Below are 12,953 nucleotides of genomic sequence, written 5' to 3'. Positions count from 1 at the left end.
GACATCGGGATGGATGTAGCAGAGCTGTGTGTGTGGGGACATCGGGATGGATGTAGCAGAGCTGTCTGTGTGGGGACATCGGGATGGATGTAGCAGAGCTGTGTGTGTGGGGACATCGGGATGGATGTAGCAGAGCTGTGTGTGTGGGCATCGGGATGGATGTAGCAGAGCTGTGTGTGTGCACATCGGGATGGATGTAGCAGAGCTGTTTGTGTGGGCATCGGGATGGATGTATTAGAGCTGTGTGTGATATCGGAGCATCAGGATGGATGTAGCAGAGCTGTCGGTATGGGGATTAGAATGGATGTAGCAGAGCTGTGTGTGATGTCTGGGGATCAGGATGGATGTAGCAGAGCTGTGTGTGTGGGCATCGGGATGGATGTAGCAGAGCTGTGTGTGTGGGCATCGGGATGGATGTAGTAGAGCTGTTTGTGTGGGCATCGGGATGGATGTAGCATAGCTGTGTGTGTGGGGATCAGAATCGATGTATTAGAGCTGTGTGTGTGATATCGGAGCATCAGGATGGATGTAGCAGAGCTGTCTGTATGGGGATTAGAATGGATGTAGCAGAGCTGTGTGTGTGTGTGTGATGTCTGGGGATCAGGATGGATGTAGCACAGCTGTGTGTGTGATGTCTGGGGATCAGGTTAGATGTAGCAGAGCTGTGTGTGATGTCTGAGGATCAGGATGAATGTAGCAGAGCTGTGTGAGGGGGATTAGAATGGATGTAGAAAAGCTGTGTGTGTTGGGATCAGAATGTAGTAGAGCTGTGTGTGATGTCTGGGGATCAGGATTGATGTAGCCGTGCTGTGTGTGTGGATCATAATGGGTGTAGCAGTGCTGTGTGTGTGTGTGGGGGGGGGGGGATCATAATGGGTGTAGCAGAGCTGTGTGTGTGTGTGGGATCATAATGGGTGTAGTAGAGCTGTGTGTGATCATAATGGGTGTAGCAGAGCTGTGTGTGTGTGTGATCATAATGGGTGTAGCAGAGCTGTGTGTGTGTGTGATCATAATGGGTGTAGCAGAGCTGTGTGTATGTGATCATAATGGGTGTAGCAGAGCTGTGTGTATGTGATCATAATGGGTGTAGCAGAGCTGTGTGTGTGTGATCATAATGGGTGTAGCAGAGCTGTGTGTGTGGGGATCATAATGGGTGTAGCAGAGCTGTGTGTGTGGGGATCATAATGGGTGTAGCAGAGCTGTGTGTGTGGGGATCATAATGGGTGTAGCTGAGCTTGTTCGTGTGGGGATCAGAATAGATGTAGCAGAGCTGTGTCTGTGGGGGTCAAAATAGATGTAGCAGAGGTGTGTGTGTGTGTGATATCTGAGCATCAGGATGGATGTAGCAGAGCTGTTGTGTGTGGGGATCAGAATGGATGTAGCAAAACTGTGTGTGTGATGTCTGGGGATCAGGATGAATGTAGCAGAGCTGTGTGTGAGGTTCAGGATGGATGTAGCAGAGTAGTGTGTCGGCATCAGGATGAATATAGCAGAGCTGTGTGTGTGTGTCAGCATCAGGATGAATGTAGCAGAGCTGTGTGTGTGTGTCAGCATCAGGATGAATGTAGCAGAGCTGTGTGTGTGTGTCAGCATCAGGATGGATGTATCAGAGCTGTGTGTAGGTGTGGGGATCAGGATGGATGTATCAGAGCTGTGTGTGGGGATCAGGATGGATGTATCAGAGCTGTGTGTGTGGGGATCTGGCTGGATGTAGCAGAGCTGTGTTTGTGGGGGTTCAGGATGGATGTAGCAGAGCTGTGTTTGTGGGGGTTCAGGATGGATGTAGCAGAGCTGTGTGTGGGGACATCGGGATGGATGTAGCAGAGCTGTGTGTGGGGACATCGGGATGGATGTAGCAGAGCTGTGTGTGTGGGAACATCGGGATGGATGTAGCAGAGCTGTGTGTGTGGGGACTTCGGGATAGATGTAGCAGAGCTGTGTGTGTGGGCATCGGGAGGGATGTAGCAGAGCTGTGTGTGTGGGCATCGGGAGGGATGTAGCAGAGCTGTGTGTGTGGGCAACGGGATGGATGTAGCAGAGCTGTGTGTGTGAGCATCGGGATGGATGTAGCAGAGCTGTGTGTGTGAGCATCGGGATGGATGTAGCAGAGCTGTGTGTGTGGGCATCAGGATGGATGTAGCAGAGCTGTTTGTGTGGGCATCGGGATGGATGTAGCAGAGCTGTGTGTGTGGGCATCGGGATGGATGTAGCAGAGCTGTGTGTGTGGGCATCGGGATGGATGTAGCAGAGCTGTTTGTGTGGGCATCGGGATGGATGTAGCAATGCTGTGTGTGTGGGGATCAGAATCGATGTATTAGAGCTGTGTGTGTGATATCGGAGCATCAGGATGGATGTAGCAGAGCTGTCTGTATGGGGATTAGAATGGATGTAGCAGAGCTGTGTGTGTTTGATGTCTGGGGATCAGGATGGATGTAGCAGAGCTGTGTGTGTGATGTCTGGGGATCAGGATGGATGTATCAAAGCTGTGTGTGGGGATCAGGATGGATGTATCAGAGCTGTGTGTGGGGATCAGGATGGATGTATCAGAGCTGTGTGTGTGGGGATCTGGCTGGATGTAGCAGAGCTGTGTTTGTGGGGGGTTCAGGATGGATGTAGCAGAGCTGTGTTTGTGGGGGTTCAGGATGGATGTAGCAGAGCTGTGTGTGGGGACATCGGGATGGATGTAGCAGAGCTGTGTGTGGGGACATCGGGATGGATGTAGCAGAGCTGTGTGTGTGGGAACATCGGGATGGATGTAGCAGAGCTGTGTGTAAGGGGACTTCGGGATAGATGTAGCAGAGCTGTGTGTGTGGGCATCAGGAGGGATGTAGCAGAGCTGTGTGTGTGGGCATCGGGAGGGATGTAGCAGAGCTGTGTGTGTGGGCATCGGGATGGATGTAGCAGAGCTGTGTGTGTGAGCATCGGGATGGATGTAGCAGAGCTGTGTGTGTGGGCATCGGGATGGATGTAGCAGAGCTGTGTGTGTGGGCATCGGGATGGATGTAGCAGAGCTGTGTGTGTGGGCATCGGGATGGATGTAGCAGAGCTGTGTGTGTGGGCATCGGGATGGATGTAGCAGAGCTGTGTGTGTGGGCATCGGGATGGATGTAGCAGAGCTGTTTGTGTGGGCATCGGGATGGATGTAGCATAGCTGTGTGTGTGGGGATCAGAATCGATGTATTAGAGCTGTGTGTGTGATATCGGAGCATCAGGATGGATGTAGCAGAGCTGTCTGTATGGGGATTAGAATGGATGTAGCAGAGCTGTGTGTGTTTGATGTCTGGGGATCAGGATGGATGTAGCAGAGCTGTGTGTGTGATGTCGGGATCAGGATGAATGTAGCAGAGTTGTGTGTGAGGATCAGGATGGATGTAGCAGAGCAGTGTGAGGGGATTAGAATGGATGTAGAAAAGCTGTGTGTGTTGGGATCAGAATGTAGTAGAGCTGTGTGTGATGTCTGGGGATCAGAATTGATGTAGCCGTGCTGTGTGTGTGGATCATAATGGGTGTAGCAGAGCTGTGTGTGGGATCATAATGGGTGTAGCAGTGCTGTGTGTGTGTGTGTGTGTGTGTGTGTGTGTGATCATAATGGGTGTAGCAGAGCTGTGTGTGTGTGTGATCATAATGGGTGTAGCAGAGCTGTGTGTGTGTGTGTGTGATCATAATGGGTGTAGCAGAGCTGTGTGTGTGATCATAATGGGTGTAGCAGAGCTGTGTGTGTGATCATAATGGGTGTAGCAGAGCTGTGTGTATGGGGATCATAATGGGTGTAGCTGAGCTTGTTCGTGTGGGGATCAGAATAGATGTAGCAGAGCTGTGTGTGTGGGGGTCAAAATAGATGTAGCAGAGGTGTGTGTGTGTGTGTGTGTGTGTGTGTGTGATATCTGAGCATCAGGATGGATGTAGCAGAGCTGTTGTGTGTGGGGATCAGAATGGAGGTAGCAAAACTGTTTGTATGGGGATTAGAATGGATGTAGCGGAGCTGTGTGTGAGGTTCAGGATGGATGTAGCAGAGTAGTGTGTCGGCATCAGGATGAATGTAGCAGAGCTGTGTGTGAGGTTCAGGATGGATGCAGCAGAGTAGTGTGTCGGCATCAGGATGAATGTAGCAGAGCTGTGTGTGTGTGTGTCAGCATCAGGATGAATGTAGCGGAGCTGTGTGTGTGGGCATCAGGATGAATGTATCAGAGCTGTGTGTGTGTGGGCATCAGGATGAATGTATCAGAGCTGTGTGTGTGTAGGCATCAGGATGAATGTAGCAGAGCTGTGTGTGTGTCGGCATCAGGGTGAATGTAGCAGAGCTGTGTGTGTGGGGGTCAAAATAGATGTAGCAGAGGTGTGTGTGTGAGAGAGAGAGATATCTGAGCATCAGGATGGATGTAGCAGAGCTGTTGTGTGTGGGGATCAGAATGGATGTAGCAAAACTGTGTGTGTGATGTCTGGGGATCAGGATGAATGTAGCAGAGCTGTGTGTGAGGTTCAGGATGGATGTAGCAGAGTAGTGTGTGGGCATCAGGATGAATGTAGCAGAGCTGTGTGTGAGGTTCAGGATGGGTGTAGCAGAGTAGTGTGTCGGCATCAGGATGAATGTAGCAGAGCTGTGTGTGTGGGCATCAGGATGAATGTATCAGAGCTGTGTGTGTGTGGGCATCGGGATGAATGTATCAGAGCTGTGTGTGGGTATCAGGGTGAATGTAGCAGAGCTGTGTGTGTGTCAGCATCGGGATGGATGTAGCAGAGCTGTGTGTGTGGGCATCGGGATGGATGTAGCAGAGCTGTTTGTGTGGGCATCGGGATGGATGTAGCATAGCTGTGTGTGTGGGGATCAGAATCGATGTATTAGAGCTGTGTGTGTGATATCGGAGCATCAGGATGGATGTAGCAGAGCTGTCTGTATGGGGATTAGAATGGATGTAGCAGAGCTGTGTGTGTTTGATGTCTGGGGATCAGGATGGATGTAGCAGAGCTGTGTGTGTGATGTCGGGATCAGGATGAATGTAGCAGAGTTGTGTGTGAGGATCAGGATGGATGTAGCAGAGCAGTGTGAGGGGATTAGAATGGATGTAGAAAAGCTGTGTGTGTTGGGATCAGAATGTAGTAGAGCTGTGTGTGATGTCTGGGGATCAGAATTGATGTAGCCGTGCTGTGTGTGTGGATCATAATGGGTGTAGCAGAGCTGTGTGTGGGATCATAATGGGTGTAGCAGTGCTGTGTGTGTGTGTGTGTGTGTGTGTGTGTGTGTGTGTGTGTGATCATAATGGGTGTAGCAGAGCTGTGTGTGTGTGTGATCATAATGGGTGTAGCAGAGCTGTGTGTGTGTGTGTGTGATCATAATGGGTGTAGCAGAGCTGTGTGTGTGATCATAATGGGTGTAGCAGAGCTGTGTGTGTGATCATAATGGGTGTAGCAGAGCTGTGTGTATGGGGATCATAATGGGTGTAGCTGAGCTTGTTCGTGTGGGGATCAGAATAGATGTAGCAGAGCTGTGTGTGTGGGGGTCAAAATAGATGTAGCAGAGGTGTGTGTGTGTGTGTGTGTGTGTGATATCTGAGCATCAGGATGGATGTAGCAGAGCTGTTGTGTGTGGGGATCAGAATGGAGGTAGCAAAACTGTTTGTATGGGGATTAGAATGGATGTAGCGGAGCTGTGTGTGAGGTTCAGGATGGATGTAGCAGAGTAGTGTGTCGGCATCAGGATGAATGTAGCAGAGCTGTGTGTGAGGTTCAGGATGGATGCAGCAGAGTAGTGTGTCGGCATCAGGATGAATGTAGCAGAGCTGTGTGTGTGTGTGTCAGCATCAGGATGAATGTAGCGGAGCTGTGTGTGTGGGCATCAGGATGAATGTATCAGAGCTGTGTGTGTGTGGGCATCAGGATGAATGTATCAGAGCTGTGTGTGTGTAGGCATCAGGATGAATGTAGCAGAGCTGTGTGTGTGTCGGCATCAGGGTGAATGTAGCAGAGCTGTGTGTGTGGGGGTCAAAATAGATGTAGCAGAGGTGTGTGTGTGAGAGAGAGAGATATCTGAGCATCAGGATGGATGTAGCAGAGCTGTTGTGTGTGGGGATCAGAATGGATGTAGCAAAACTGTGTGTGTGATGTCTGGGGATCAGGATGAATGTAGCAGAGCTGTGTGTGAGGTTCAGGATGGATGTAGCAGAGTAGTGTGTGGGCATCAGGATGAATGTAGCAGAGCTGTGTGTGAGGTTCAGGATGGGTGTAGCAGAGTAGTGTGTCGGCATCAGGATGAATGTAGCAGAGCTGTGTGTGTGGGCATCAGGATGAATGTATCAGAGCTGTGTGTGTGTGGGCATCGGGATGAATGTATCAGAGCTGTGTGTGGGTATCAGGGTGAATGTAGCAGAGCTGTGTGTGTGTCAGCATCAGGATGAATGTAGCAGAGCTGTGTGTGTGTGGGCATCAGGATGAATGTAGCAGAGCTGTGTGTGAGGTTCAGGATGGGTGTAGCAGAGTAGTGTGTCGGCATCAGGATGAATGTAGCAGAGCTGTGTGTGTGGGCATCGGGATGAATGTATCAGAGCTGTGTGTGGGCATCAGGGTGAATGTAGCAGAACTGTGTGTGTCAGCATCAGGATGAATGTAGCAGAGCTGTGTGTGTGTGGGCATCAGGATGAATGTATCAGAGCTGTGTGTGTGTGGGCATCGGGATGAATGTATCAGCTGTGTGTGGGCATCAGGATGAATGTAGCAGAGTGTGTGTGTGGGCATCAGGATGAATGTAGCAGAGCTGTGTGTGTGTGGGCATCAGGATGAATGTAGCAGAGCTGTGTGTGTGTGGGCATCAGGATGAATGTAGCAGAGCTGTGTGTGTGTGGGCATCAGGATGAATGTAGCAGAGCTGTGTGTGTGTCGGCATCAGGGTGAATGTAGCAGAGCTGTATGTGTGCGGGCCTCGGGATGAATGTAGCAGAGCTGTGTGTGTGGGGGTCAAAATAGATGTAGCAGAGGTGTGTGTGTGTGTGTGTGTGTGTGAGAGAGAGAGATATCTGAGCATCAGGATGGATGTAGCACAGCTGTTGTGTGTGGGGATCAGAATGGATGTAGCAAAACTGTGTGTGTGATGTCTGGGGATCAGGATGAATGTAGCAGAGCTGTGTGTGAGGCTCAGGATGGATGTAGCAGAGCTGTGTGTGAGGCTCAGGATGGATGTAGCAGAGTAGTGTGTCGGCATCAGGATGAATGTAGCAGAGCTGTGTGTGAGGTTCAGGATGGGTGTAGCAGAGTAGTGTGTCGACATCAGGATGAATGTAGTAGAGCTGTGTGTGTGTGGGCATCGGGATGAATGTATCAGAGCTGTGTGTGTGTGGGCATCGGGATGAATGTATCAGAGCTGTGTGTGTGTGGGCATCGGGATGAATGTATCAGAGCTGTGTGTGTGTGGGCATCAGGATGAATGTAGCAGAGCTGTGTGTGTGTGGGCATCAGGGTGAATGTAGCAGAGCTGTGTGTGTGTGTGGGCATCAGGGTGAATGTAGCAGAGCTGTGTGTGTGTGTGGGCATCAGGATGAATGTAGCAGAGCTGTGTGTGAGGTTCAGGATGGGTGTAGCAGAGTAGTGTGTCGGCATCAGGATGAATGTAGCAGAGCTGTGTGTGTGGGCATCGGGATGAATGTATCAGAGCTGTGTGTGGGCATCAGGGTGAATGTAGCAGAGCTGTGTGTGTGGGCATCAGGATGAATGTATCAGAGCTGTGTGTGTGTGGGCATCGGGATGAATGTATCAGAGCTGTGTGTGGGCATCAGGGTGAATGTAGCAGAACTGTGTGTGTCAGCATCAGGATGAATGTAGCAGAGCTGTGTGTGTGTGGGCATCAGGATGAATGTATCAGCTGTGTGTGGGCATCAGGATGAATGTAGCAGAGTGTGTGTGTGGGCATCAGGATGAATGTAGCAGAGCTGTGTGTGTGTGGGCATCAGGATGAATGTAGCAGAGCTGTGTGTGTGTGGGCATCAGGATGAATGTAGCAGAGCTGTGTGTGTGTGGGCATCAGGATGAATGTAGCAGAGCTGTGTGTGGGGGCATCAGGATGAATGTAGCAGAGCTGTGTGTGGGGGCATCAGGATGAATGTAGCAGAGCTGTGTGTGGGGGCATCAGGATGGATGTAGCAGAGCTGTGTGTGGGGGCATCAGGATGGATGTAGCAGAGCTGTGTGTGGGGGCATCAGGATGGATGTAGCAGAGCTGTGTGTGGTGGCATCAGGATGGATGTAGCAGAGCTGTGTGGCACATTGTGCTACCAAAAACACTGGTACTATAATTTCCTAATAAGTACTATGTCCTAATAGGCATTCGCTAGAAATAAATAGAAAAAAAAAATAAACTGCCATGGGGAGTTTTGTAACGTCCTGTACAGTCTTGATGATGCCTACCCCTTCGATTTAAGCTTCCCTTGTGCTGTGCACAGGAGCGAGTATCCCTGGATCTCTGACAAAGTGGCCAGCAGGGTGTCGGGACGGCAGGAGGAGATTTCACTCCTCACTCTCCTCCGCCCCTCTACATTCACTTAACACTGCAGCCATTCAGTACTGAATGGCTGCTGTTTAGGCTGCATAAAATCCTGAGCGATGAATGATGCGTGTAAACGATGAACGATGATCCTGAGCGATGAGTGTAAGCAGCAGCCGTTCAGTACTGAACGACTGCTGCATTAGTGAATGGACAGGGGCGGGGCAGAGCGAATAGTGAAATCTCATCCAACCTCCCTGCTGCGAGCCAATAAGTGGGAGCGAGTACATGCGGGGGCTAGTGTCAGGCATCGTTTGCCAACATTCGTGTAAAAGGGGCTTTCTTTACTACCAGTCCACCATTAGAGCTGGCAGATTTAAGCAATATTTTTTTCTTTGCTGATTTGGAATGCCTTCCATCATAGTGTGCCAAAATTTTCTTTATCACACACAAAAAAACAAAAAACTGGCTTTCTGAGGAAACTAGCAGTAGAGAAGTGTTGAGCCATGTTTTTATTTGGCTGTCAAGTCCAAATGTTAGAATTTAAACTGGCATATGGAGACTTAAGCTGATAAAATGCCTCTTTGATCTCAGAGGGTTACCAACCAAAAAGATTGAGATAGCCAGCTCGCTCAAAGCTTTTTCTGCTAGATGTGCAGCTAATGACTGCAGCTGAGACTGATTAGACAGCTGAGAACTAATGTGGATTAATCCTGACATCATTCTGGGGCTGCCATATTGTGCTGAACTACCAAAGCGCTTATTCGCTATAAGGCTACCAACCCATTTAACCCCGTTATTGGAAAGTACCTTTTGCAACTGTTTGGCCTGGACTTTGCTTCCATCACCCCCTCGTTTTTTCTGAGGGAAGCCACAACCATTCAGTGGCTGCTGTATTTGCTGTAGTGGATTTTATTGAGGGATGTAATACAGGTTGTAAGCTCTTATTCTAACAGGATTAATGTGAATACTTGAATTTTTGTGACACCCTATAGAATGCTGGAGATGCATAAAATGTATAATGATAACTTCTGTGGTGTGAGTGAAGTTTCCAACAACCTTGGAGAAAATGAAGTCCGTTCTGACCTTATCATTTCCTCATTACAGGTGTTCCGGTTGTTCCAGGCACAGATTCTCCTATTACTTGTGTAACAGAGGCCAAGGAATTTTCTAACAAATATGGATTCCCTATAATCTTCAAGGCTGCCTATGGAGGTGGCGGCAGAGGCATGAGAGTGGTGCGAAGTTATGAGGTACAGGTTTAATCTGTTCACAACGCTTGTATTTTTACCACAGTCTCAGTAGTAGTGGTTTTAATAAACATGGATGCTTCCAATTTTATGGGTGTAGAGTGTTTACCAGATGTCTACTGCACATATCGGAAATGATTTGTCACAGAAAATGTATTGAGACACAGGTTTAGCTAAAAAAAATAATGGATATAAAATATAGCGAGCAATCACATCCTTTACACATAAATAATATATAGTAGTGTCTGTGCTCCAAGGAGGAATTAGTAACTTTACAATAATGAAATATAGACAATATAGTGGTGGACTGACCTGGCGTGGGGAATGTTAGATGACATAATCCTGCCAGGTGTCAAATAACAGGAAGAGTGGCAATGGAAATACCCAGGGCCAAACTACCTCAGTCACAGGGAATGTAGAAGATTACAAAGTGGTGAAAAAATTCCTGCACTACTGAATGTGCTTGAGAATGTAATATAAAAAATTTTACCCTGTCTGGGTTAGAAAATCAGAGATCACCTCAAAATGCTGTGGATAGCTTTCAGCTGTTTTGCATCCTCTGACACGCACCTGGAACGCAACGTCGTTCCTACATAACGCAGGACGTCACTCAGGTGCGCTAGCCCCGGAATATGTCACCAAGCCATGACCCGCTCCGATAGAAACTGCAATGAGCTTCGTATAAAAGTAGGCCTCTATCCTTGTTATATCATTGATAAAGGGAACTCATGTACCCCGAAACGTGTTACCAGGAAATTCACTCTTTTTATTAATTTTTATTTTCTTCTTGATTTGTATCATGTTATATTATACTTTGTACTTTATTCATTTATATATAATATGAATTAAACAGCAGGAAACTGTGAGTGAGTGAGTGGGTGGAAGTGAGTATGTAAGTGAAGCAAATCTGTGGCACTGAGAGTGAGCAGGCAGTGAGTGTATGAGCAATTTAAAAAAAAAAACACAAAAAAATGAGCGCTGGCGATTGAGCTGAGGAGCAACTGGAGTATGATGTCGTTGATTTTTGTTACTTCTGTAAGTAAATTTGTAGATCTACACAGACACACACACACTAGAACATGCTCCATCCTTGACAATGCCGTCCAGTGTGCTCCTTGTGCCATGTATGCAATTCTTGATCAGCCAATCAAGGGTGTGTACTGTTGCACAAGATGCCTGCACGTCTCACATTTGGAAGCCCAAATCCTGGATCTAAATGAGTGGCTGGTAACACGGAGATACATTGACAATATAGAAAAGAGCTCACTAAGCAGGCACTCGCTGGAGTAGATGCAGGGGAGGGTGCTAGTTCGGGAGTGCAGGGGGAGAAGGCAGCTTGCTGGGTGAAAGTAGGGGTAGAGGGAAGAGAACCAGGGAGGCTAGTCCTGAACTGGCGCACCCCAATAAGTTTGCAAAGTTGGCAGATGAGTGGGATGCCATTACAGGGCCAGCATTGCTGCAGCACGACATGCCCTCTGAATGCCAGGGAGATGAGTGCTCTAGCAAGAAGGAAAAGGGGAGTGCAGGGCAGGCTAGACATGTCCTAGTGGAGGGGGACTCAATTATAAAGGGGACAGATAGGGCCATCTGCCACAAAGACCAGGATTATTGAACAGTGTGTTGCCTTCCTGGCGCTCGAGATCGACACATTGCGGATCAGGTTAACAGATTTCTGGGACAGGCTGGTGAGGATCCAGCGGCCATGGTGCACTGTGGCACCAACGACCAAGTAAGAGGTCAATGGAGAACCCTGAAAAACGATTTCAGGGACCTAGCTAAGGGTGAGGACCTTCAAGGTAGTTTTCCCGGAAATACTACCTGTACCATGAGCCACACCAGAAATGCAGCAGGAGGTTCGTGAGGTAAACAAGTGACTCTGGGGTTTGTGTAGGAAGAAGGGGTTTGGGTTCCTGGAGAAACTGGGCTGACTTTGCTGTCAGCTGCAGGCTCTACAGTTGAGATGGGCTGCATCCCCTTGGGGATGGTGCAGCTGTGCTTGGGGAGAAGGTGACTAGAAGGTTAGAGGAGTGTTTAAACTAGGGACCGGGGGGGAATCAAGAAAAATAGGTGGGGGGGAGGCAATGTAGACGACAACCTTGGACCAGGTAATGGGAGTGGTGGTCAAGCAGTGGGAGGGGTTAGTACAGTTAGAACATTGTCTTCATTCAGCCTGACATACGTTACTAAACATCTAATAGGACCATAAGTAGCACAATGAATATAAAGAATAACAACCGTGTAAATTGTATGGTAACGAATGCAAGAAGTCTGATCAGTTAAGTGGCTGAGGTTGAAGCCAGAATGTCTGATGAAAATTACAATATAGTGGGAATAATGGAAACATGGCTTGAGAAGTGCAACTGGGCTGTGAATTTACAGGGCTACAATCTCTTAAGAACCACAAAGGGGGAGGGGTGTGTTTGTATGTTAAATCCTACTTGATGTCGAGGCTACGAGAAGATATAGGTGTAGGGCATGAATATAGAATCTTTGTGGGTAGAAATACACGGAGGGAAAAAGAACAAAATCCTGACGAGGTTTTTTTTAAGGCCACAAAAACAGAAGAAACTGAAAACTTATTATTTATACAAACAGAAGAGGTGTCAAACTGCAATGAAGTAATTATTATGGGAAACTTTAATTATCCAGATATAACATAGGAAGATGAAACCTGCAAATCTCACAAGGACGATAAGTTCTTGAGAATAATTTAAAGATAACTACTTTGCCCAACTTGGAAGCCAACTAGAGGAAGGGCCACTCTGGACTTATTAACTAACAAACCGGACAGAACCACAGGGGTGTAGGTTGAGGGACACTTGAGAAATAGTAACCACAGTATAATTAATTTCCATCTGTCATTCAATAGGAAGCCCCATCAGGGAGCAACAAAGAAACTCAACTTTAGTTAAGCAAAGTTTGATCAGCTCAGAATTACTCTTGGCAATATTAATTAGGACAACGTCCTCAAAAACAGTATAGGCGACAAATAGGAGAAATGTAAAAACCTCTAAATTATGTTATGTGAGCAGTTCATACCCTTTCAAAAGGATTACAAGTAGAAGGAAACCAATGTGGCTCGACAAGAGTGTTCGGGAGCCATAAGCAAAAAAAAGATGTTTAAATTATTGAAACAAGAAGGCAGTGATGAAGCGCTAATAACATACAGGGAGAAAATCAAATTATGTTAGGAAAAAATCTAAACTGCCAAGGAGGAGGCAGAGAGACTGTTTGACA

The 12,953-nt window shown here is 47.9% G+C and overlaps 1 protein-coding gene across 2 annotated transcripts in view; it reads left to right on the top strand.

Moving 5' to 3' along the window:
* Window positions 1-12,953, top strand: part of PC (pyruvate carboxylase) — a 916,513-nt gene that overhangs the window by 122,852 nt on the left and 780,708 nt on the right. For both annotated transcript variants that reach the window (XM_066582494.1, XM_066582495.1), the window contains exon 4: window positions 9,574-9,719. In XM_066582494.1, coding sequence (XP_066438591.1) covers window positions 9,574-9,719 — 146 coding nt within the window. The remainder of the gene's footprint in view (window positions 1-9,573; window positions 9,720-12,953) is intronic.

Source organism: Eleutherodactylus coqui, chromosome 11, assembly GCF_035609145.1.
Source record: "Eleutherodactylus coqui strain aEleCoq1 chromosome 11, aEleCoq1.hap1, whole genome shotgun sequence".
NCBI classification, from domain to species: domain Eukaryota; kingdom Metazoa; phylum Chordata; class Amphibia; order Anura; family Eleutherodactylidae; genus Eleutherodactylus; species Eleutherodactylus coqui.
Note: the sequence above shows the minus strand (reverse complement) of the source record. Positions and strands in the feature narration are given on the sequence as shown.